Source organism: Penicillium crustosum (assembly GCF_028827405.1).
Source record: "Penicillium crustosum strain IBT 35664 chromosome Unknown utg000001l_segment0_segment0, whole genome shotgun sequence".
In the NCBI taxonomy this organism is placed as follows: domain Eukaryota; kingdom Fungi; phylum Ascomycota; class Eurotiomycetes; order Eurotiales; family Aspergillaceae; genus Penicillium; species Penicillium crustosum.
The window spans coordinates 980,439-1,004,219 of record NW_026623122.1 but is presented as its reverse complement, the minus strand read 5'-3'; the positions used below and the strand labels follow the sequence as shown (position 1 = coordinate 1,004,219).

The window sequence follows — 23,781 nt, the reverse complement described above, 5'->3', positions numbered from 1 at the left end:
TTGGATTGTGGCCTGAGGCATCAACCGTCCTTGCTTTCAGGCACGTGATGATATATATCTTTTTTGGTGACAAAACGTCACCTATATGTTCATGCTATATATTGTCCGACGTAAATTCGATCAAATATTCAGCTCATCACCGAAGATTGCTCAAGGGTATTTGCCTATAAAACCCCTGGATTCCTCAAGTATCGAGTCGGTGATTTTTAGCGCATCACCAAGTACTCCGTACTACTGTCCGTACTACTGAGGCATTACGGTGGCGCCCCCGTGTCCCACATGGCCGATCCCCGCTATGGCTCCTACATGGATCTAGCCAAGAACTATGAGAAGCAATTGGATACGCTACTGGAACAGGGGATCTTCAAGCCGATTTTCCTATATCATGTTGTCATCCTTCACATTTTACCTTTGATAGGTCTGGTCATTCCTCGTCGCAGGGGCGGTCAATATGTTCGAAAGGGCCTTTTCGTTCTCTGTATTGCGATTGCAATTGAAATCTTACAAAACCGACGGGCAATCATCGGCGGAAATGGCTATATGCTTGGCCTAATTACCGCGTGGTGGCTAATATGGAATACTACGTTGTTTGTGTTTACAGATCTTGAACATGATTTCAAGCGTATTGAACGAAAACCTGTCGATATGAAGTCTCAAAACGACGCAAATATTGAACCTAGTACTGTCACAAAGTCGCCCGACTTGAGCAATCCAACATGCACGCAGCGGGATAGCAACCTTTTTATTTGGCGGTCATATCCCGAAAGATTCTGGCATCGCCTTGAATGGTCTGCTGGACTACTCTTCAACCTGAGGGGACCAGAATGGAACTGGCGAGCTTCCCATCTGGGTCCTCTTCCACGACCAATTCACGACCAATTGCATTCAGGATTCATGGATAGAATCAACGCCCATGAACCCTCCACATATCCCAGCGGCAAACACCGCCTACAAGCTGCCTTTCGGAAGTTTTTCATATCTTACCTTGTGCTTGACATCTTGAAAGTCATAATCCTGATGCCAGATCCCTACTTCCGAGGCCTCAGCTCAGCCGATTCACTGGCTCCATTTCCTTTCTTCTACTTCACAAATCTCACATTGCATCCTGTCATGGCCCAGCTTTGTCAACGTTTATACAGCGCCATAAGCGTGTATTTTGCTCTCGAGTTTGTGACCTCACTGAACCCAATCTTCTTCCTGGGGCTATCTCTCGCATTTCCCAACGGGGCTAAGAAGCTGACCGCGGCACCGTTGGGTGCTCCGTGGCTATATTCCGATTCATTCGGGCCTTTCTTCATCCCGGTCCTTGATGAAGGATTGGCGGGCTGCTGGGGTCGTTGGTGGCACCAAATTTTCCGCTACGGATTTGTAGCTTCAGCACGCTGGGTCTTATCCATACTTCCAGCCGGCTTAGGTTCCCATCTGCAAGTCCGTCGTGTCACTTATGTGATGGTGGCATTTTGTCTCAGCGGCTTTGTGCATGCCTGTGGAAGCCATACCCAGATTGCAGATACATCCCCCGTGTCCGGGACATTCCTGTTTTTCGCTTTGCAGGGTGTTGCAATCATGGCAGAGCAGGTTTTCAAGACGTCGATCCTTCCAAAATCACCTTTGGCTGGTACTCCGAGATGGCTGAGACGAACGGCGAATTTTGTGTTTGTATTCTGTTGGTTGATGGCCTCGGGTGGCCTCGTCGCGGATGACTTTGCGAAGGGTGGCCTATGGTTGATGGAACCCGTTCCAATTAGTCCACTTCGCGCATTGGGATTTGGGCTACAGGGCCAAGGTTGGTGGTGCTGGAATCAGCCCTGGTTCCGGTACTGGAGTGACGGTACATACTGGGGGAGTGGCATACGGGTGTTGTAGAGTTAATAGATCCGGAATTTCACGTTGTTACTTTCAAGATTCTTGGAGTCATTGCATGTGCATGAACTAAATTACATGATAGACTATGTATAAGACCTATAATTACATCGTCTAGCCTTCCATTGTGACATCGTCATCCTCTTCATCGGTGTCAGAATCCATATTCAAAGTAGGCAATTCATCATCACTATCATCGGCAGCCTCCTCGGGAGCTTGCGAGGTCAAGATCGTAGATGTGGTGGACACCTGGGTTGAAAGCTTCGGGGCCTCAGTCTTGGTGATTGCAGGAGCTGGCTGAGAGAAAGGCTGTTGGCTCGTGGTGGTTGGAATAATTTCGTCGAATCGTGCCTTCTTGGTCTGAACATCCTGCTTCTGGGGTGCTGGCTCCTCAGCTGTGGGTTCCTCAGTGTAGGTCCGCTTGTGGAAAGTAGGCACCGGAGTTGCGGCCTTCGGAGGGTCTGCCTTCGGTACTTGCAGGGGCGCCGACACGGGTTGCTTCAGAAATTCGGCGGTCTTTGGGGCGGCTTTGTATGAATCATCGGCCATGTCCTCATCTTCTGCCTCTTCGTCTTCATCGATATAGGCGTCAAGCTCGGGCGCGGTCATCAGGACTGGCATCCTGGGACGGACTAGAGCCTCCACCTCCATCTGATCAGCGTAAGGTCTAGTCAAGAATGGGATGATGCTCGAGCCTGCTCCACGGCCCTTGACTGCCGGAACAGGGTTGAGCACGCTAGCAAACATCGCATCCTTGTCGGATGTCAAAATAATGGAGCGATCCATTTCAGTCCTGATGGAGGGCGGAACAAGCTCAGCGGGGATAGAAAGGAAAACGGCCCGCAAAAGTCCGGATGCATTTTGCTGGACATCCAAAAACGGAGAGACCGCCTGTGCCTGGCGGGATTTCTGAAGATCAGGGTTCAAAAAGGCGTCCGCATTGGCTGTCCCTTGTCCGCCCTTTGACTTTGCTTTAGAGTCAGAGCCAGAATTGCCCATAGAGCTGGAATCCCCAGTCGGCGGCAATAGATCATTGCAGCAAGAGCGTAGGACATTGGTCAAAGACACCACGCTCTGTTTCGTCATCGCAGGCCCGTTCACCGGTACCAGAGAACGAAGCAAACCATAGACTGCCGAGCGCAGGTCTCTATTGAAGCTTTCGCCCTTGAAAGTCCAGAGGGCCTGCTCTAGGATAGTCTGCGTTACTGAGGTTGCGCTGGTCGCCAAGATACCGACAACGTTGGAAAGCAAGCCCATGCATGCAATGTGAATGCGAGGCAGCTCCATCCAAAGTGCCTCTCGCTCGTCACGGCTAATTTCCTGGTTGAACTGAATGCCAGATTGAGAAGATGCGGCGCCATTGGGTGGAACAGTGACAGAAGTAAGTCGGGAGGTCAGATCGAGGATAGAGCCCACGGGAAGGGCAACTGCAGCTGCGGATGGCATCGAGATGAAATCAGAGAGAATCTGCAGAAGTGCAACCAATCTATCCACACCCGAGTGCAATCCGCTCCAGCCTGGAAGTCCAAGACCATCCGCGCCCCCGTCACCCATTTCTTGGCTATAGTTTGGCCGTGTGTGCACCAGAGCCGCATCAACAGACTCCCACTGCTCTACAACGGCCCGGAAAACGTGGTCTGTGGTTCGGTGGATGGACAAAATCGTGGACTTGCAATCATCTTTCCATCCAGAACCCGCCTGGTCCTTGGGTGCACACTTGTGGAGAGAAACAAGCAGCTGCTCTGCCGCATCGATCACATGCCCCGGGAAATACGCAGGCGAAGAAGAGCCAATTACTTCGGCGAGAAGAGTTCGGAGCTGGGCACCAAACGGACGGAAGATGGTGATATGTCTTGGGATCAATTCCAGCAAGGCGTGCAGCACAATTTCCATGAATGGAGTGTTGGGCTTCGGCTGTCGGATTGAGCCCGAGGGCGTCTTCGTGATAGTAGAGACCAAGTTTAAGGCGGCGGTAATGAACCCCGGAAGGTGCGGGGTTGTGATCTCACGGACAAGGGTTGGGTACTGGTATGTGAGGTGGAAAATGCGAGTTAGTGTGATAATACACATTTTTCTCGTGGAGATTGGATCGGGTTTCTAGAAAAGCATAAGTCAATGGAGCCAGCATAGACAACGAGGGTTAAATTAGTTCATACTGCGAGAATGCTGATCAAACTGCGAACAATAGGCTCATAGCCGCGCAGGATTTCCCATTGACCGGCTTCAACTGTAGCTTTCACCAGAACAACGGCGGTCCATCTTCCCTCAACACTGCGATCCTGCAACAGACTCGCCAATCTAGTCTTCAATTTATGGATCTGGACAGCATTATCGGAGTCCGATTTGCCAGATTTCTGGGTTTGAGGGGTAGAGAGCAGCTCAGCGCAATCGTTCAATGAAGTCGCAAGGAACGAAGCTATCGAGGGTAGTTGCTCGACCGGAGTGGTTATCAGGCGATGCGTGACGGCACGCAAAGTAGTGGAGGACATAGCGATTGGAACAGACCTATAATAATAGGTCTCGACTCGAAAATCCGTCCAATTGATAGAAAAATGAGTGCGGACAACAGGTGAGAGTCTTATCGATAACTTTTTTTTTCATCAAAAAGCTCGGACCAACAACGGTCAGTGTTAAATTACTGTCACGTATGTAATGGCTCTCCACCCCTAGACGATCATCGGGCTTCAGCCTGACACCTCGGGATGCTGATGAAGCTTGATTGATTGCTCTTCCCTTCTTACTCTCACAACTCTCCTGAATCATGGCTGTAAGTGTCCGCCTTGTACCTCCTTCAACATGTGCTAGTTTATATCTCTTCTAAATCATTGATACCACCCAGTATTTATGTTGACACGTGCGAACCAGGGAGGCAATGCCGAGAAGGGGCAGGCCTACATCGCGGCCTTGGACCAGGCGCGGAGTCAGGGCAAATGGGATGAGCTCCCCGAATTGATTCGAAAGGTCACAAAACACGCACCACAAAGGACTTGTACGCCACCGGCCCTTAGTTTCTCGATCTCAGCCTAACCCAGTTGTTTCTAGGCTTAATACAGACCGCAACAGCGGAATTGCGTGTGATTGCGTATCTTCAACAAAAGTCCTCCGACGACCCATCTTCTCCCCCCCAAACCTCGCCGAGTTAATCCCAGCACTGTTGATGACAATTGATAACAATGACGGATCACCTCAAGAATTGTTGCAGGCGCAGGTCTGTTTGGGGTGGATACATTGGGCTTTGAATGAACCTGGACTTTCGGCAGCGCGTCTCCCTAAGGATTTCGCGGCAACACTTGATAGCTTGGCCAGTGGAGGAGAGCAGCCTACTTCGTGGACCGAAGTCTGTTTAGTGAAGGGGTGCTACATCAAGGGTATGTTTATTTGTTTACTTCCGGATGTAGCTAGTTCTGGATCTGACAGCAAGACAGCAACCGCACAATCTACCGCTGGAGACATTAATGAGACACTGGAGACATTTGCATCTCTAACTCCGTGGCTAAGCGGCGGTAAATTAGCCTCAATCACAACCCCGCAATTCCTGAAATGGTCCGAGTCACTTCTGGGCAATGGTGCTCTTTTGGCCAGCATTGAAGTGACCAAACACACAACCTATTCGGATCCTAGGCATGCAGATATTGCCCTTCAATTGCTCAGGCTGTGGGCGGCTCATCCTGCTGTGAAACAGGGGGGCTCTGCTAGCAACTCATCGAGTGTAGATTCCTTCAGTCTGGCTCCGCGAGCACCAGTATGGGCTGCTTATTACAGGTTTCTCACGGCAGTCCTACAGAACGGGCTTACATACACAGGCTCCAATGATGGACCGGACCGCCCGCAACTCTGCAGTGAATTGCGCCGCGTAGAAACTATCTACGAACGCAATCTTCTCTCTGAAGTCATGTTTCCTACAGCCAGCTCGCAGAACTCTCAAGTCGAGGAATGGGTGGAGCAGGTGATCAGGAACTGGCAAGTCTTGTGTGGCCCTGAGTGGCAGGATTCGGACGTCGGCGAAGGAGGCCAGGATGCGGTTGGTCGGGGTGTTTTAGAGGTGAGTCCAATAACAGGTCCCATCAAATCACATTTACTAATGCGGGTTATCCTAGATTCTATACCGGGCAGCGACAAAGACCTACCATTCTCACTTGGTACTCCGACGTCTCTTCCATGTTCATTCTGCTTTAGCAGACTTTGACCTCGCCGTGAAAGCGCTCGATTCCTATATTGAGATTGTCACTGCAGCCAAAGAAAGGGCAGAGAAGTCTGCCGAGTCCGGGGAGCTGGAAAAGGATGAAGTGTTGCTGCAGACGCTCTCCGAAGGAGTTACATTGTTGAGCTGTGTTGGCTCGTTGGAAGAGGCAGAGAAGGCCCGGGATCTTACTGAAATGATACGAGAGTATATCGACAAGCACAATACGCCTCTCACAAACGGTCAGGTCAACGGCAATTCTACTAACTTGCCAAACATCCCTCCCTCCGTTCTGGCCTCCTCCTACCGAGCTGTCGGCGTTGGACTTGCGTGCTGGGCAAGCTGGACTCCGGTGAATGAATCGCGCGATGAAATCAGAGCTGATGCGATTGAATACCTCGAAAAGAGTCTTGCTCCAGAATTGGGAAGTAGCTCAAGCTACTCCTCCCTTTACACCTTGGGCCTCGTCTTGGCCGAGAACAGAGATTTGGACACTGCAATTGACTATGTCAAATCAGCTCTGACGCCAAGCAGTTCGTCTACTGCGGTATCTGATGATCTTTCCAAAGAACGTGACTTGGTATCTCTGTGGCATCTGCTTGCGCTGCTGCTGAGTGCAAAGCAAGAGTTTGAGATTGCCGGACGTTCATGTGAGGCTGCATTCGAGCAGTTTCCCCGAGAATTATTCTCGAAGAGTCATCGGGAACGGCGCTCACCGAGGCATTCGCAAAACCTCAGCCAGCGCCCGCTTGTCAGCAGACTGCAAAGTAGAGAAAAAGAACGCATCGTCCAAACGCGCATTACACAGCTTGCGTTCATCGAGCTCCTCGAAGGGCCCGAAGCTGCTGTCAATCACAGCACACAATTACTGAGTCTTTTTGGCACTCTTTTCCATGATTTGAACCTCGAGTCTGGGCAGACCAAATCCAAGGCAGACAACCTAGTACCACCGAAGAGCTCTGCCGGAACTATCAAGAGCTTCCGTGGAAGTATTTTCGCCCGAAACAGAACGACACAATTACCAGATCGCCGTGCTGATCAGAGTAATGGTTCTGATGCCATCATCCCACCCACCCCGGCTATTCCCAATGGTCATCTGCCAGATGCTCCGTCAATCCAAGTCACGGACGAAGACCCCCACGGCCGCCAGGGAAGACCGCCCACGATCGGGAGGGCAGACTCCAAGAAACTGAAAAAGCGAAGTCCAAGCTTCCATAAAAACGAGAGGCCGCGTGTTGAAGAGCCCCCGCTTCCTAATGGGGGTGAAACATCCGCAGAAATGGTCGGCGTTGCATTTTCTGGCAACAAATCACCAGAGTCCGCCATCCTCCCTAACAAAGGCAAACAGCCGTTGCCGGCCATGGCACACAACATGAATTATAAAGAACAAGCCCCCCCTGCCGGCCATGAGGAACAACCCCCTAAGCAGGATATCCGGCTCCCAATCGGTCAACGTTTCGACTCTCCCACAAGCGCCGTCACGAAGTTCTCTCTAGTTCAATCACAGAAGCACGCCTTAGGTCTTCTTGTTAAGATATGGCTTGTTATAGCTGGTCTTTATCGCCGAGCGTCTCTATTCGACGATGCCCGTGAAGCTTGCGAAGAAGCTTCGAAACAAGCCGCGCGAGTAGAAGCACTTGTTGCATCACAGGAATCCTCGGCTCGTTCTTTTAGCAAGCGTGGCTGGGGTGCTTCAAAGAGCTCCGAGGAGCTCTGGGCTGATGTCTACGCGGAACAGGGTCTCTTGTCCCAGGCTCGGTCGAACCCCCACCAGGCCATCAGGCACTTCGAGGAAGCGCTGCTGCGCTACCAAGATCACCCAACGGCGACCATTGGACTCGCCAATCTTCTCTTGGACATTTGGGATCAGAAATTGACCCCAGAGCCATTGAATGCCGACGTGGATCTTAACGTCTCCCGTCTGTCATTACTATCAGAGACCCCCAACCCCCAGTCCGCAAAGGCTATCTCAACCGACGATCTCAAGGTATCAAACAAGGCCGAAAATGCGGGCCCCGAAGATGGCCCTCTATCTGCACAAGATGTCGAGCCAAAGCAACTGCACCGTCTCGCGGCCCGAGATCGCGCCTATGGGCTTCTTTCAGCGTTGACAAAACTCGGGAGCTCCTGGGACAACTCAGAGGCATGGTATGCTTTGTCGAGAGCGTATGAGGCTGGCGAGCAAGTCGAGAGGCTGAAAGAAGTGCTTTGGTGGTGCATTGAACTGGAGGATCGACGGCCAATCCGGCACTGGTCTAATATCGGCTCTGGTGTCTATGTCCTGTAATTAAGGCAAAAGAAATCATGTATCCTCTTGTATCTACTTCATTTGCCGCCCTCTAGCAACGGATTTTTTTTTTCAATGAGATACCTTTTTTATACGATGAAGGCTATCACTACAATTCTCATTGAAGCGCAATCTTGAAAACGGACTTTCTTCGTAAAAAAATAAGCACTACTGGCAAAACGACTTTATATACATTTCCCAAATCGGCAAATAAGTTGCCAATGGGCTGAAAAGGGAGAACGGGATCATTTAAACAGCAAGACAAGTGGATTGATTCTGCTACTGCAAATAAATCTACCGCGGAGCGGCGGTGGGAGTCCAGGCAGTGATCTTGGGCCGGGTGCTAGAGTAACGTTAGTCGATACATGGGAAAGAGTGAAATGTCGCACGCAGAAACATTGCACGTACGTGGAGTAAGTCTTGAATGCAGCGCGGCTCAGAGTTGGGTTGGCGCGGTGGTCAGACAGCTCCCAGGGACGGAAACCGGACTGCATGACCTTGTCGGCGGTTGGGGGCCCGTCAACGAGGTAGGAGATCCAGGCGTGCCTTAAATAAAGTTAGTTCCACGTCATCTCAGGTGCATTGTCAGCCCAATGTTTCGAGAGAAGCTCTTACCAGCCAGGCTCAATGTGGGATGCGTCGTATTCGGCCTCCTTGTAGTCGACCCATCGTGTTCGGACTAAACGGGGAGGTATGGTTAGAACTTCATGTCTCAATGCGATAATATGAGCTGAAGAGTCTTCTTACGAGGCAATTCCTCCAGGTTCTCGAAGTATTTGTTGCCGAAGCGGTCGGTTCCGATCAGAGTTCCGGCCTTGGTATCACCTGTAAGAGAGTGTATTGTTAGTCAACTGCTGGGCAGACATCGATGGAGTGGGCACTGTACCAATGTTCTATATCACAGCGAATAGGGACTTAGGTTAGTCTCAAGCTCATTCAATTGACCTGCTGTTCCGGGAGAGGCATCCGTAACCGTACCTGCATCTGGTGGGCGGCATCCTGTACAAGCGTATTAGCACCTGAGTTTGTATAGATAATAGATCGCAGTTATACGAACCTTGAAGCCGACCCGGCGAAGGTTGCGCAGCGTCCTCACAATAGTCGACATCTTTGCTGGTATATTGTGCTAGAGCGAATGGGATGCGAGAGATTGGCGATTTGAGGTTGCAGGAGGGCGGTGTGTTTGCATTGTTTGCACTCTGCTCTACCATGGATATCCCGATTCAGAAAACCCTCGACCTCGGATATTCAAACATGTTCGGTCGCATTAGAGGGCAAACGCTTCGTTGCGCTGGGCGTCGCCCAGTCGCGCGTCGGAGACTGTGTGCTCGCCAATTTTCTGCGCACACAGGTACAGGAGCTACGACTGCAGCATCCGCTCCTTCACCTCTAGCAGGAATCACCGCGGAGCTAGACCGCATTGCTCCCCGATTCGAGGTGCCTGCGTCTCAGATTCATATTATTGACTCTCCGGCCAATTTCTACTCTACATTGAAGGTGTGCTCTGTCCTGTTGGTCTTCTCCAAATAGTTTGGAATTAACTCCCAGTTCCGCAGAATAAAATCCGCAATGCCCGGCGGCGCATTTACCTCTCTACATTGTACATCGGCAAGACAGAACACGACCTTGTCGACACCTTGAGCCAGGCTCTCCGCGATAACCCGGATCTCAAAGTCTCCATTCTCACGGATGCTCTGCGCGGTACACGAGAGACGCCGAATCCTTCATGCGCATCGCTCCTTTGTTCGTTGGTTGAAGAGTTCGGACCTGAACGAGTTGAGATTCGGATGTTCCATACTCCCAATTTGACGGGTCTAAGAAAGAAGTGGATCCCTGCGCGCATCAACGAGGGCTGGGGCTTGCAGCATATGAAGCTGTACGGGATAGACGACGAGATTATTCTATCGGGGTATGTTATCTGCGGACTGGTACAAATATGGGATATTAACATATTCGCAGAGCAAACCTATCCGAGGAATACTTCACCAGCCGCCTAGACCGATACCATGTGTTCGACTCCAAGGTACTGACCGAATATTACGCTGGAATTCACCATGCAATCTGCAGTCTAAGCTTCCAGGTTCTGCCGGACCCCCAAAACAAATCCAGCTATATTTTGAACTGGCCTTCCACAAATAAAGCCCCTTCGCCTCTTGAAGATCCTCAAAAGTTTATCGCATATTCTTCGACGTTCCTGAGCCCGATCATTCAGGCTTCTAACAACAAACCTGCACTTCCATCCTCATCAAGTCAAACCTATGTCTATCCTGTGTCGCAGTTTACTTCTCTCATGCAACCTAATGACACATCTACCGAATACCCTGCTGTGACAACCATTCTCCATCTCTTGTCAAGCTCATCGGTCTTTGCCGGTGCCCGTTGGCTCTTCACAGCAGGTTACTTCAACATGCACCCTGTCTTTTCCTCTCTCCTAATTTCCAGTACAACCACCGCCTCAGGGACTCCTACCACCACGAAAGGTACCGTTCTGACGGCCTCACCATGGGCAAATGGATTCTTTGGCTCCTCTGGAATCTCGGGGATGCTACCAGCCGCATACACGCATCTCTCTGCCCGCTTCCTTGATCGTGTCGCCGACGCACACGCCACGGAATCTATTCAACTGAAGGAGTGGCGTAAGGGGACTGTTGGTACGCCAGGCGGATGGACCTACCATGCCAAGGGTCTGTGGATTACCCTGCCGCGCGAGGAGCACCCCAGCCTCACCTTCGTTGGTAGCAGTAACTACACAAAGCGCAGCTACAGTCTAGACCTTGAGTCTGGTGCGGTGGTCGTGACGAACGATCCTGACCTCAAGCAGAAGCTGGGTGAAGAGACGGAGCGGCTTCAGAAAGACTCCAGCCCTATCTCGAGAGATGACCTGATGCGAACGGAAAGACGAGTCGGATGGAATGTGAGACTTTCCATGTGGATTGTAGAGAAGGTTGGCGGCGCCTTCTAATTCTCTTCTTGGTCTTTTGTGTAAATATCACTTTGGAAATAATAGAACCTGTAATATACCGAGATATAGATTGATGTGGTGGCTGAGACTATCACACCATCCGAGAATATCATGAGTCATACACTTTGAGTCCATCTCTCCTATTTCGATTATACCAAAATCAAGAATAACCACGGCCTGAAGTTCTTCCATGTCTATCCAAGAAATTGTCTCAAAACCCTGGTTCGGGTTCGATCTAGATGACACGCTCCACGAATTCCGACGAGCCTCGACCAATGCCTCAGTCCGCGTCTTTGAAACAATTCACGCATCAAACAACAAGATCAGCATAGAGATCCTCAGAAACACATACCAAGATATCCTACGCAGTGCAACCGCAAATGCCTTCACAGATGGCAGGACATCAAGCGACTACCGGCGCGAACGGTTCGGGCGTCTTCTCCAATCGCATGGGCTCACTGATGAGTCTCTGTTGGATCGTCTGTTAGAGGTATATCGAGAGTCTCTACGCGAGAACTTGGCTCTCAAGGTGGGCGCATTGCATCTTTTGCAGACTTTGCAAGGGCTGGGGAAGAAAGTTATTGTCATTACTGAGGGCCCGGCAGATGCGCAGGAGTGGACGGTCCAGGAACTCGGGATAAAGTCTTACATCGATATTCTTGTGACGACAAACGAGGTCGGGAAGTCTAAGGTAGATGGGCTGTTTGGTGTTGTGCTGGAGAAATATGGTATCGCTGCTGAAGATATTGTATACTTCGGTGATAATGGGATTCGCGATGTTCAAGCTGCACGGGGGGAGGGGATCCTGGCTGTTCTTTATGATGAAAAAGAGCAGCCTCAGTTGCATGATGCCAGTGGATTACGAGTAAATTCGTGGGCTGTTATAGAAAAGGTACTCGTCCATGGAGAGTAAGGATATAAAATAGAGCATCGAGACATAAACATAACTTTTGGTCTAGCCATCAAGAGATATCAACCCTAACGCACAGGAATGCCGTAATAAAATAAGTAATAAAAAGCCAAACGCCATGTCATGACTGGGGATTCCCGTCGTCTCATATGCTGTGCAAATCTTCATCTAAGCTCTTCCGGGCACTTTGGTCTTCTCGGGTCGGATTCGAGCTGGGCCGAGACCGGATCGCACCTCGTCGAGCATTCTGATGCCAATGGCCTCGTTACCGTTCCGACCACGCTTGTGCTTGGCGCCGTGTCGCTTGGCCTGTCCACTGGTGTTGGGGTCCCAGCTGGAGAGGAAGTCGTCCATGACGTTGTTGAAGGTGCTGCGGCTGTGCACGGCTTCACCGTTACCATCGATCAGACTGGGGGCCTGGGATGATGCGGTGGACATGTCCGTCATGCCAGTTGCGCCTGTCATTCCACTGATCATTGACATACTGTCGTCGTATTCATCTTCCTCGTCAAGAGAGTAAAGCTGCTCAACTTTGTCAAATCGGTCATCGAGGAGACGGTGGCCCGCAGTACGAGCCAGAGCGGACGACGTCATCGAGTACGCAGACGGGTTGGTCAGAGCACCCTTGCGCTTCTTTCGGCGAATTGGCGTTCCACCAGCAGTGAAGACGGTCGATGCCATCGTCTGTGATGCTGCGATTGTGGGTGGAGCCGGTGCGGGAGCATTACCGGCCTTAGCATCTTTCTTGAACTTGGCGAACTCGTTCATCCAACTCTGGTCAGTGGGCTCCATATCGGGAGCCGGCTCATCGTGTTCAGGCAAATCGCCGAGGTCCATTGGTGGCTTTGCAGGCCCCTCTGTATCCATTGAGCGATGAGCCTCAGTGCTGTCCGGCTGTACGGGCGCTTTCTCCGTAGCATCCGACTCCCATCCATCATCTTCGACATCGTGGTCGAACAGAGTATCCTCCCAGTCACCCTCGTCTAATTCCTCCGCATTGGCTGTCAATTCGCCAAATATTCCGTCAGCATCACCCTCCTCTACGAAGGCTTCGTCCTCCAGCGCCTCCAATGCCTCTCGCAGGCGCGGGTCCATGTCAGGCTTGAATCCAGCAATTGCGTCAGGGACGTTCTGCTGGTCTTGATAGGTTGGCTTGCGGACAAAGGACGAAGTAGTTGAGCGCATATCGCCATATTGGGAGCCATAAAGACTGGGACCGGTTGAGGCACCCTGACTGTAGGTATCTTTGTCCACGAGGGAGACCTGTCGCAGCGCATCTTCCAGCTTCATTCCTCGACCAGCCCTGCCCTTCGCCTTCTCGTTCTTGGCTTCGACGAAGTACGCATCTCCGGTGCCGCTTCCCAGCTCGCGAAGATGTTGCATGTAATCGTAGCTGGAGTCATCGTAGTAGACGCCGTAGTTGGCAGCCTCGCCTTCATTTGCGCGAGCACTGTCACCGTATTCGGTTCGGAGATCAGACAAATTTGGCAACTTCTTCGATGTGGTCGATGCGGGCGCAGGTGCGGGACCTCCGACCTGGTACAGGAAACGGTCATCCGCACTGGTATCGTGGATCAACGGGTCATTTTGAGACCGGTGAAAGAGCTGGAACTTGCTCGCGTTCTTCTTGTCACTATGAACATGTCAGCTTTGGCGCCATAATTATCCTCACGCAATACGTACATCCACTGTTTGGGCGGCATCTTTGGTTTTGGTCAAAGTTTTTGGTATCGCAGGAAAAAAAGGAAAAAGTGGGATTGATAGGATCACGTGTAGCTTATCGCCCCTCGTTCTCCGGGGTCCTCAAAATCTTCGAACTGTACGGAGTAGACGATGTACGATTTGTAATGGGGGGTCTCTATTCAAGTTCCACTCTATTCTGTGTAATTTTGATTTGACTCATTGTGCAACTTCGCTTGGAGACTTGGGTATTCATTGGGCTCGGCGCTTTGAGAAGGCCCGCATCAACAGTACTACTTAGTCACATATTAGACCATAAACCCTAGTTATAGATCGTATTGCGATCCATATATGGCATTAAATCTTGTACATGTCTATAATTTACACCCATATAACATGAATAAAACGACAAAACCCTGTTAAAAGTACACAACCATAGCCATATATACTTACCTGAAGGGCTCTAGGCAGCGGGCCTGGCGGATAGAGGGGGCTGAGTCAGCGTTATCTTATCCGTCTGAATAATCCAAAATTCCCTTTTTCAGGTGGGGGTTGTGCCTCTCGACTTGATTTTTTACTTCCTACAACTTTTTTCAATTTTAGGGAATCGAAAGTCATCGCCATCATGGTTTTGGCTAAATCCAAGAAATCCGTGGGACTGGGTGCCAGTCTCATGAACGATCGGTTCGGAAAGGGCAAGGCATCCGCTCAGAAGAAGATCTCTCACAACAATGCCATCCAGCGTACGGGTGTCAATGGTGAAACCTATGTCACCAACGAGGCCAAGGAGGCATCATGGGTCAAGATGCGCAGTATCACTGAGCAGGCAGCACTCGACGAATTCCTGAGTACCGCCGAACTGGCCGGAACTGATTTTACTGCTGAAAAAATCAACAACGTCAAGATCATCCACTCCGACCAAAAGAACCCTTTCCTTCTTACTCCCACCGAAGAGAAGAAGGCTTACATTAAGCACCAGAAGAACAAGGACCGCCTCACTGTTCCCCGACGACCCAAGTGGGACCAGTCCACAACCCGAAATGAACTAGAAACGATGGAGAAACAAAGCCTGTTGGACTGGCGACGAGGACTGGCCGAGCTGATTGAGAACCACGATCTGCTGATGACACCATTCGAGCGCAACTTGGAGGTCTGGCGCCAGTTGTGGCGTGTTATTGAGCGGTCCGATCTTATTGTGCAGATTGTCGATGCGCGAAACCCGTTGCAGTTCCGTTCAGAGGATCTGGAGAGTTACGTCAAGGAGATTGATCCACGAAAGCAGAACTTGCTGTTGGTCAACAAGGCCGATATGTTGAGTCTGAAGCAAAGAGAAGCCTGGGCTGCATACTTCGAGAAGAACAACATCAACTTCCGTTTCTTCTCTGCTCACCTCGCCAAGGAGAAGAACGAGGCCCTCGCTTTGCAGGAGGAAGAAGAAAATGACTCCGATGCTGAACTTGCTCAGTCAACACAAAAGATCACCACAGAAGATGATGAACACAAGAAGGCAGAGATTGCGGATGAAGAGAGGGCTAAGCTTGTCGATCCCGCGCGCTCGCTTGGGCCACACATTCTGGACACTGAAGAACTGGAAGAGCTTTTCCTGGCCAACTCCCCAGAATCACTACCACAAGATGACGAGTCTGGCCAGACCAAGCGTAAGACTACAATCGGTCTGGTCGGTTACCCCAACGTGGGTAAGTCTAGTACCATCAACGCCCTTCTCGGCGCGAAGAAGGTGTCTGTCTCTGCCACACCCGGTAAGACCAAGCATTTCCAGACTCTCTACCTCTCCCCCGAGATTATGCTTTGCGATTGTCCCGGTCTCGTGTTCCCCAACTTCGCCACCACCAAGGCCGAATTGGTCGTCAACGGTGTGCTGCCCATCGATCAGCAGCGTGAGTTCACCGGCCCCGCCGGTATTGTCGCCAAGCGTATCCCCAAGCACTTCATTGAGCAAGTGTACGGTGTGAAGCTCAGAATGCGTCCCATTGAAGAGGGCGGCACTGGCGTCCCCACCGCCAGCGAGATTCTGCGTGCCTATGCTCGCGCCCGTGGTTTCTCCACTCAGGGTATCGGTCAGCCCGACGAGTCTCGTGCTGCGCGATACGTTCTGAAGGATTATGTCAACGGCAAGCTTCTCTGGGTCAACCCTCCCCCAGTTTCCGAGGACGAAACTCCAATCGACAGCGTCGAGTTCAACAGCGACCTATACGATCTCGCCCATCTTCCCGAGAGACGCCGACTTCAGCTCACACAAGCCAAGATCGGAAAGCACTCCGCAGTAGCAGAGGCCCCTGCAGAGTCCACCGGCGACATCGACTTGGAGAACCCCTCTGAGGCAGCCAAGATCTCTGTCGAGCCGGAGCTTGGTCGCACTTCCCGCAACCTCGATACAGGCTTTTTCGGTTCAGAAACCGGCCCTTCTGCCGGCCGTCTCACCCTCCCCTTCCAGTCTCGATACACCCAACAGGGCCAGGAGATGCGCAAGGCGCCAACAGGCCGCAAGGAGCGCATGATGGTTGCTCTTGAGCGTGGCGTTGATGTCTCTGAGGTGAAGGGAAACTCGAAGAAGCACTTCAAGGCAAACAAGCGTCTGGCCAAGGGCAAGCGTAACAACCCTGAGGATGACGACTACTAAAAAAGTGATTTTCTTTATATTTTCCTTTGTTGCATTGTTGCCTGCGCTCGCGGGCGAGTCGGGGGAGATCATACCTCTCTCCCTCTGCTCTACGAGGTATCATTCTTGGGCTCATGGGTCTTGGGGTGAATGAATTGATAAATGGTCCTGCATACGGGATTTTCATGTCATGTCGGGATTGAATGTTTATGTCCATGTTCATGCTCATGTTTTGTTGAGGAATCATCTTTTTGGCGTTAGGTTTTTACGAGTTGAATAACGATTTATACCAGTCATTCATTCACTTGATTCTACATCATTTCTCTTCTACTGTGTGACCATTAATTTCAACACAAAGAGACTTTAATACCGAAGACCAAGTAAAAACGGAGCAATGTTTCATGCATTCTTATTTAGCCGAACCAAGCAGCAGACAATATCGTAAATAAACTACATCTCTAAATTCTTTCAAAGATGGCTCTTAGGCTTGAACCCAGAAGCAGCAAGCAAGCGATCAGCCTCCTCACGCTGCCAGTTCAACTTAGCCGTAACCGCATCCTTGCGAGACTTGTTCTCGCGCTTACCCAACTGCTGCAAGTGAACCTCATCAGGACCATCCGCAATACGCAGAGTACGAATACCAGCCCACAAATACGCAAGCGGGGTATCCTGACAAACACCAGCAGCACCATAAGCCTGAACAGCACGATCAATGATAGTAAGTGCAGTCTGAGGAACGAGAACCTTAGCCTGAGCGATCTCCTTCAGCGCGCCCTTAGCATCACCCTGATCGATCTTGATAGCAGCATTCAAGACAATGAGACGAGCGGCATCGACCTCAATCCGCGACTTGGCAATCCACTCGAGGATAACGCCGTGTGCAACCAAAGGCTTTCCGAAGGTCATCTTACGCTCATCGTTGACGCGAGCAATCAACCACTCGAGAGCGCGCTCGGCCGCTCCAATCGCACGCATGGCGTGGTGGATGCGACCAGGTCCGAGACGGCCCTGGATGATCTCGAAGCCGCGGCCCTCGCCGAGGACCATGTTTGCTGCGGGGACGCGCACGTCCTTGAATGTGATGTGGCCGTGGCCGTGGGGGGCATCGTCGTACCCGTATACTGTCAACATGCGGTGCACTGTGATGCCGGGGAGTCCGGCTGGGACGAGGATGACGGATTGCTGCTTGTAGGTGTCTGGGTTTTTGGGGTCGGTCTTGCCCATGACCAGGTAAACTGCGCAGCGGGGATCGCCAGCGCCGGAGGACCACCATTTCTGTAGATTGGTTTGTTAGGGGTTGTTTAGGATAAGTGGGTTTGTAGGGATGGGAGAGGTACGTACCGAGCCATTTAGGACGTATTCGTTACCCTCGCGGCGGATGTTAAGCTCAATATTTGTGGCATCGCTAGATGCGACGTCTGGCTCGGTCATCAGGAAAGCAGAGCGGATCTTGCCCTCCAGTAGGGGTGCAAGCCACTGCTTCTTTTGTGCGTCGTTACCATACTTGGCGAACACCTCCATGTTGCCAGTATCCGGGGCGGCATTGTTGGTAGCCTGGTAATAAAAGCGGTGGTCAGCGATCAATCACGTCAATTTGCAAGGCCTCGCCAGCGAGTAAAGCAATGCGCCAGATGAAGAATAGAGTAACCCACCTCTGAGGCAACCTTGCTCTTGCCGAGCAACTCGGCCATCAATCCATATTCCAAGTTTGAGAATCCAGCGCCCTGAGTGAAGTGGTTCTTAGGCAGGAACATGTTCCACAGACCGAGCTTCTTGGCCTTCTCCTTCAGGCCCTCCAAGACGGCGGGGGTGGTGGTCCATCGCTTCTCGCCTTCGCCAAGCTGAGCTGAGAAGACGGTATCGGCGGGGATGCAGTCTTTTTCAACGAATTCCTCGACCTGGAGGCACGTCAGCACTGAATATAAAAATAACCTAATGAAGAGGTCCTTGGTTCCTGTTCCGGGGTAAGGTAGTGGGGATGGATTACCAAGTCAAGGGTCCGCTTGGCGTGTTCGCTAACGAACGGCTGGGCAATGGGTGGAATACGGGAAGAGGCGGACATTTTGGATGTGAAGAATGATTGTAAAATATAAGAATAACCCGAAGATTAGAATATACGGGGAATAGCACCAAATATAAAGAGAGGAGGTCAGCCCATCGCAGAATTGCGGAGAAGGTGGAGAAGCCGACGGATTTTGGCCAGGTGCCTCGGCTCCCGAGGTCAACGACTAACCGGAGAACTTAGAGATGGCAGGCTTCTTTCACGACACATTTCAATTAACTCGGTCAGATCTCCGATACTTTTACAGTTATGGGAATTATATGTAGGACTCACATTATTGCTCACACTCCATCATTGTTCGATCTTACTTTGTATGACTGGCAACTAGATCCAGTTAAAAACCAATCATGCCAAGGTATTACAAGAAAAAGCAAAAGCAGTTGCAGTCATTTCAGCTGGAAAAATCAAAAGGGGGGTAATCAAAGAAGCCAGAAAGATATATATGTATCTCTCCAAGTCCTACATCAAGTTCTTGTCGTAAATGGCAGTCATTCAGACATACCGAGGTCTGTATATAAGGAGTTGACCGAGGAGCCATGACATGATCAATAGCCTGAAAGAATAATACCCTACATATAGCTATCCCAAAATTCAAAAGCCCTAACCAAAGAAAAGGTTTGATTGCATGGATTCCAATGTACTCCATGAGATATCCCAATTACAGTTCCATCCATCCCATACCCCGTACACACAAAAAAAAGCAAAGGCATTGCAGGTCATCACAAAAAAAGAAGGGGGAAAAAACATATCGAAGAAGAATCCCAACTCAAGACCTGATCATATCCAAGATCTCAAATCTGCCTTTCCTCAATGCATCCGACACAGCGACCGGCGCCGAGTAAAAGAGATTGAAGGAAAGACCATAGAACCAGAGTCCGAGAGGGGGTAAAAAGAAAGAAAGAATTGAAGGTAAAAGACCAAAAACATCTCCCAGAGGGCCTGGATGTTTCTAGTTTTCAGTCCGGCCCTGCTCGGCGGAGGATTGCTCGTAGCTCTTCTTGCCGAGCTTAGCGAACAGCGACTGAGGCTTGCCGGCACTGCAGTTGGTTAGTTTGGAGATCCGAATTGTATCAAGTCCAAGGGAAATCACATACTTCTTGAACCGCTTGCCCTTGATGTCGCTCAACTTCTTTGTGCAGGGGCTCATGAGTTCGTCTGAAGGGGAGACGTAGGAGGTTGGTTGTCTGTTATAATAGGTTAGTTGTATTATAACAAACAAGATAGAAGATTTGACAATACTCACTCCTCGCTGGTCACTTTTCCCTGTAATACCTGGCGGTGGTACTCCATTGATGAAATGTCTGAACCCTTCAGGTCGGTCTTGTCGCTGGCGCTGGTCAAGTGGGTGTTGGTTGAGCGGTCAGCCAGAGGCTGGGCTTGTGTGGTTGCGTCCATTTTGTGGATATGTAAGGATTTGAAGAGAGATGTGTAGTAGTGTAGTAGTGTGTAGCGTGTAGTGTGTAATATCGGAGGATTGAGAGGGAAGAGGGTTTACAAAAACAAATCGGATAAGATGAAAAACGTGTGTGTTGGGGCTGAGATTGTTGGCTGGGCAACCGAGTATGACGCCACATATTCCCTCAACGACCTTGGATATTCAAGTTGGCACTTATTACAGGCTTTGAATTATGGATATCTGAGTTTGGTTTTTAAGGAATGTAAATAACTCTAATCACAGTAATCATAGTAAACAAAATAATAAACACAGAATTAAACTAGTGGGAATCATGGTGTCGAGTGTACACGCAATTGAGTACATAGTACAGTGTATAGATGCAAAGCGCTAGAAAGATCAGAATGCAAGGTGCGTCGTAAAATATGGCTAAAGCCATTATAGCCGTTAAGGGGGAGATCACAGCTCAAGCGACCGTGGATTATCCGTACCCAGCTCATCATCAGCCTGTGTAGTCATATCCAGGCCAACAGGGCGCCCATTCAATACGGGCGGTGTGCTCTGGGAACGGGGTTGTGGTGTTGCCAGAGTAGGCACAGATATAGACTCAGGAGAGGCAGGTTCTTCGACCTTGTCCGTCTCCTCAACATCTCGTTCTGTTGGAGAAGAGGATGTAGGAGTCGGCGGGGAATAGGCAGTGGTCGGACTAGCAGGGCTATCTTGGTCGGACGAGTCAGAGAGATTTCTGCGATGACCACTGTTCTCATGGTATGAGGATGAAGTCGGGCGCGTCGATCCCGGGCTAGCCGACGGGGAGGCAAAAATCGGAGATGAAGACCGCAGACTATAAGACCGAGCGACCATTCTTTGAACGGCGGGGAACTCCATATAGTTGTTTCCTGACCCCCGTGAGAACAGGGCGAGGGCAAAGCAGCAGAGGACCATGATGCTCTGGATCACGGTAACTCTCTTTTGGAAAACTAGTTCGTCTGCAAGTACACCAAGCTGACCGCTGAGGGACTGGACTTCTTGGTGGTACTGCATGCGCTGGTGCTCAAATTCAAGGGCAACAGATTTCCACACATGATCGTACTGCTCACGGAATTCTCTTAATTCATTGAGAACAGTTACGTTGAGGTTTTCAAGGAAGGTAGATGTCTTTGCTAGCTGCCGTTTCTCAACCTTGTTGAACGCATCGCGCAAGATGCGAGACTGCTCCTCAATGTAGAGAAGAGACAGGGTAGAGTTCGACTCAAGCATCTGGAGCCGCTTGTGGACAGATTTAAAGAAGGATTCCTGGGTCGTGGGGTTTGCAGATGGCGGTTGAGTGTTTGTAGGTCTTGTCGACTCTGGGGAAGGAATGCTCTGCTCCTCTTTGGTATTGGTATTGACTTTCCCTATGGTCTCGGGTGTAGCGTTCTCCTGAGTAGGCTCCGAAGATACGCTAGAGACATCCGGAGCGGTCATGACATTTTTGGCAGGCTCGCCCTGCTTTCGGGTATCCTCACCTTTTTGGGGGCAGGTGATCCGGCATTGGTCGCGGAGGGACTGCCTCCAACTGCAGCAGTAGAGTTCTGTTTCGTGTTTCGTGGTGGATTGGTCTGATCCGTTGTGGCTGACGTTGACGGAGTCGCAACAGGCGGCCCATCATTAATGCCGCATATATCTCCATCGTGTTGTTTCGCAAAAGGTGACACGGCCTCTGATACAGGGTTCGGGCAAATCTCACCCACTGTAAGGCTAGGTTCCACCTCAGGAATCAATTCCTCGACCGGCACCTCGACTGGCACCTCGACTGGCACCTCGACTGGCACCTCGACTGGTTTGTTATCCAGATCTTCGAGGAGCTGATTAGCTTCACTGGCCTCCAACTCCTCAACCTCAGCGCGGTCAGAGCTCTCGCCATGCTTGTACTCTTCCATCATGGTGGTACCATGCACCCGAATTAAGCTGATAGGGCAAAAGAACTCATGTCCATAGTGCGTGAGGAATTCAACTCGAAGGTATCGAGCCCAAATAAGCGAGTTCTCTACTGCAAAAGCTTGCACCTCGCGAGTATTGCGTGCCTCATAGACACCAAGTTCTTTCCACTGATCCGGTTTCGCGGGATACCGATCCGAAACACTAACCCGGAATGTGTGGAAGATAGAGCTGAAGAACTCATAGTTTGCAAGGACAACGGTATCGACCAGAATATCATCGCATAGTTCCAAGATAAGAAATTTGTTCTGAGCGCGACACTCATTGAGCATATAGCTATCCTTATTCTCAATCAATACAGAAGAGGAACCTTTGCACTCAGGATTCGTCTTCAGCACCGTAGCCGCGCAGTCAAAGGAAGCATAGTTGAACCGCTCCTTGCAAGTAGTGCCAGCATCCTTACGGCGTGACGCGTCTCTTTGGAGCGCACCCTGCCCGTGTACATCCACTTTGCCTCTTCCATCCGCGTTTGCCGCCTGCCCAGCCTCGCGCGACGGGATATGTGAGCCCCAAGCGGTAGGGCTGGCTTCGGGCGTCTCAGCGCCGAACCCACCAAAGTCCAACTCGATCTCGGAATCATCGCCCAGCGAATCTAGGGCATTATTGATTCCTGTCGGCTGCCGACGGTCTTCCTTTCCAGCTGCCGCGACACGTCTGCTCCCTCCAACATTCTCGGCTGATTGTCCGACCTTCGCTAGGTTCTGCTTCTTCCAGTCCTCAAATGACAGGAAACTGCCACTATCTAATAGCGAGTCTGTATCTTGGTCTTGTTCTGCGTTTTGCTCTGGAATCGTTCTCACCGTCTCTTCTGGCGTCCTGCTTGAGACAGCAGGTGGATTAACGGCCGGATCGGGTGCTGCCGAAGCAAGGTACATATCGCGACCCGGTCCCCAGCGCGTCTCCAGACACGGTGGGAGGTGGAAGAGCTCCGCCTCCGTCTGCCAGGTACTCTTCGCCGGACATCTTGTTACTGGTGTCGTAGGGAGCGCACGCTGCGCGCCGCTATGGGGTGGCTCGGCAGTCGCATTGGAGAGCGCGTTGTGGCAGAGAGCCAAAAGGATCGAGGCGCATTGTATCCAGGAAGTCAGTGACCGGCCCGCGGTCAACATGCTGTCGGTTTGATGATCAGATAGTCGCACTTGTATAGCTTCCTCGGTGAGTTCAAGCTATCAGGTCGACCTGCGTGCCATGCACATTGTGGCTGGGAATAAGAGCAATCAACGCGGGGGATTTGTATTTCACTCTTAGTGCGAGAGATAGCGATTAAGCAAAGCCGAGCTTGGCGACAAATGGCGGTCTCCAGCAAGAAATGGATCAAAGTGGAACAAATGGCAGGTCCAAGTGGACCGGTGGCATCTCGGCACCGGGTTGGCGCTGACCGCCTTTCAAACAGGCTACACCACAAAGTACATTCATGATTCAATATCAGACTACAACTACGAAAGTACAGATTACTCAAAGATTTACACAAAACCCAATTCTTCGCGGATGATAATCAATTTTCCCTTTGGACTGTCTCATATAACTAGTTACAGTATAACTCAAGCGAGAGAAAACGGCCGCGATTGTTTCATCGAGTCATCCTACCAGGATCGACTTCACCGCAACTCATTCCACCTTTTCCCTGAAGAATCCACGCCAACCGTGTAGATCGTATGCTTTGCGAAAGCCTCCCGTCAGAATCAAAAATCCACCAGCGCATTCCGAACCAGCCTTCTAACCTTTTTGTGGTTTTTCGTATTTCCCGTCTCCGTCAGCGTCCGCGACCCTTAGTCTGATATTGTACAGGAAGAAGGAAAAAAAAAACAGTTTGGACGAGGGAGCGTGATGCAATGCACGTGGCA

The 23,781-nt window shown here is 50.8% G+C and overlaps 11 protein-coding genes across 11 annotated transcripts; 5 read left to right on the top strand and 6 right to left on the bottom strand.

Moving 5' to 3' along the window:
- Window positions 1–279: 279 nt before the first annotated feature.
- Window positions 280–1,866, top strand: N7487_000375 (wax synthase family protein; the record flags this gene model as incomplete). The annotated part of the gene is made up of 1 exon (XM_056868123.1): window positions 280–1,866. The coding sequence occupies one exon, from the start codon at window positions 280–282 to the stop codon at window positions 1,864–1,866; it is 1,587 nt and encodes a 528-aa protein (XP_056732907.1).
- Window positions 1,867–1,977: 111 nt separating this feature from the next.
- On the bottom strand, window positions 1,978–4,352 carry N7487_000374 (RIX1/PELP1 family protein; the record flags this gene model as incomplete). Its single annotated transcript, XM_056868122.1, has 2 exons — window positions 1,978–3,960; window positions 4,020–4,352. 2 exons carry the CDS (start codon window positions 4,350–4,352, stop codon window positions 1,978–1,980), a joined length of 2,316 nt encoding a protein of 771 aa, XP_056732906.1.
- Window positions 4,353–4,624: 272 nt separating this feature from the next.
- N7487_000373 (uncharacterized protein) lies at window positions 4,625–8,330 on the top strand (the record flags this gene model as incomplete). Its single annotated transcript, XM_056868121.1, has 5 exons — window positions 4,625–4,630; window positions 4,729–4,852; window positions 4,917–5,231; window positions 5,289–5,905; window positions 5,961–8,330. 5 exons carry the CDS (start codon window positions 4,625–4,627, stop codon window positions 8,328–8,330), a joined length of 3,432 nt encoding a protein of 1,143 aa, XP_056732905.1.
- A 294-nt stretch (window positions 8,331–8,624) lies between these two features.
- On the bottom strand, window positions 8,625–9,438 carry N7487_000372 (complex I NDUFA12 subunit family protein; the record flags this gene model as incomplete). The annotated part of the gene is made up of 7 exons (XM_056868120.1): window positions 8,625–8,673; window positions 8,739–8,876; window positions 8,946–9,009; window positions 9,078–9,155; window positions 9,217–9,223; window positions 9,309–9,329; window positions 9,388–9,438. 7 exons carry the CDS (start codon window positions 9,436–9,438, stop codon window positions 8,625–8,627), a joined length of 408 nt encoding a protein of 135 aa, XP_056732904.1.
- Window positions 9,439–9,539: 101 nt separating this feature from the next.
- On the top strand, window positions 9,540–11,292 carry N7487_000371 (CDP-diacylglycerol--glycerol-3-phosphate 3-phosphatidyltransferase; the record flags this gene model as incomplete). The annotated part of the gene is made up of 3 exons (XM_056868119.1): window positions 9,540–9,827; window positions 9,887–10,239; window positions 10,290–11,292. The coding sequence occupies 3 exons, from the start codon at window positions 9,540–9,542 to the stop codon at window positions 11,290–11,292; spliced, it is 1,644 nt and encodes a 547-aa protein (XP_056732903.1).
- Window positions 11,293–11,482: 190 nt separating this feature from the next.
- On the top strand, window positions 11,483–12,205 carry N7487_000370 (HAD family hydrolase; the record flags this gene model as incomplete). Its single annotated transcript, XM_056868118.1, has 1 exon — window positions 11,483–12,205. One exon carries the CDS (start codon window positions 11,483–11,485, stop codon window positions 12,203–12,205), a length of 723 nt encoding a protein of 240 aa, XP_056732902.1.
- Window positions 12,206–12,370: 165 nt separating this feature from the next.
- On the bottom strand, window positions 12,371–13,905 carry N7487_000369 (ribosome biogenesis protein LTV1; the record flags this gene model as incomplete). The annotated part of the gene is made up of 2 exons (XM_056868117.1): window positions 12,371–13,835; window positions 13,886–13,905. The coding sequence occupies 2 exons, from the start codon at window positions 13,903–13,905 to the stop codon at window positions 12,371–12,373; spliced, it is 1,485 nt and encodes a 494-aa protein (XP_056732901.1).
- Window positions 13,906–14,507: 602 nt separating this feature from the next.
- N7487_000368 (ribosome biogenesis GTPase LSG1) lies at window positions 14,508–16,523 on the top strand (the record flags this gene model as incomplete). Its single annotated transcript, XM_056868116.1, has 1 exon — window positions 14,508–16,523. The coding sequence occupies one exon, from the start codon at window positions 14,508–14,510 to the stop codon at window positions 16,521–16,523; it is 2,016 nt and encodes a 671-aa protein (XP_056732900.1).
- Window positions 16,524–16,970: 447 nt separating this feature from the next.
- Window positions 16,971–18,564, bottom strand: N7487_000367 (uncharacterized protein; the record flags this gene model as incomplete). The annotated part of the gene is made up of 4 exons (XM_056868115.1): window positions 16,971–17,777; window positions 17,844–18,056; window positions 18,155–18,400; window positions 18,490–18,564. 4 exons carry the CDS (start codon window positions 18,562–18,564, stop codon window positions 16,971–16,973), a joined length of 1,341 nt encoding a protein of 446 aa, XP_056732899.1.
- Window positions 18,565–19,513: 949 nt separating this feature from the next.
- On the bottom strand, window positions 19,514–19,959 carry N7487_000366 (Spo12 family protein; the record flags this gene model as incomplete). The annotated part of the gene is made up of 3 exons (XM_056868114.1): window positions 19,514–19,601; window positions 19,659–19,748; window positions 19,808–19,959. The coding sequence occupies 3 exons, from the start codon at window positions 19,957–19,959 to the stop codon at window positions 19,514–19,516; spliced, it is 330 nt and encodes a 109-aa protein (XP_056732898.1).
- Window positions 19,960–20,416: 457 nt separating this feature from the next.
- Window positions 20,417–23,046, bottom strand: N7487_000365 (Sad1/UNC domain protein; the record flags this gene model as incomplete). Its single annotated transcript, XM_056868113.1, has 2 exons — window positions 20,417–21,445; window positions 21,466–23,046. The coding sequence occupies 2 exons, from the start codon at window positions 23,044–23,046 to the stop codon at window positions 20,417–20,419; spliced, it is 2,610 nt and encodes an 869-aa protein (XP_056732897.1).
- Between the last annotated feature and the right edge of the window lie 735 nt (window positions 23,047–23,781).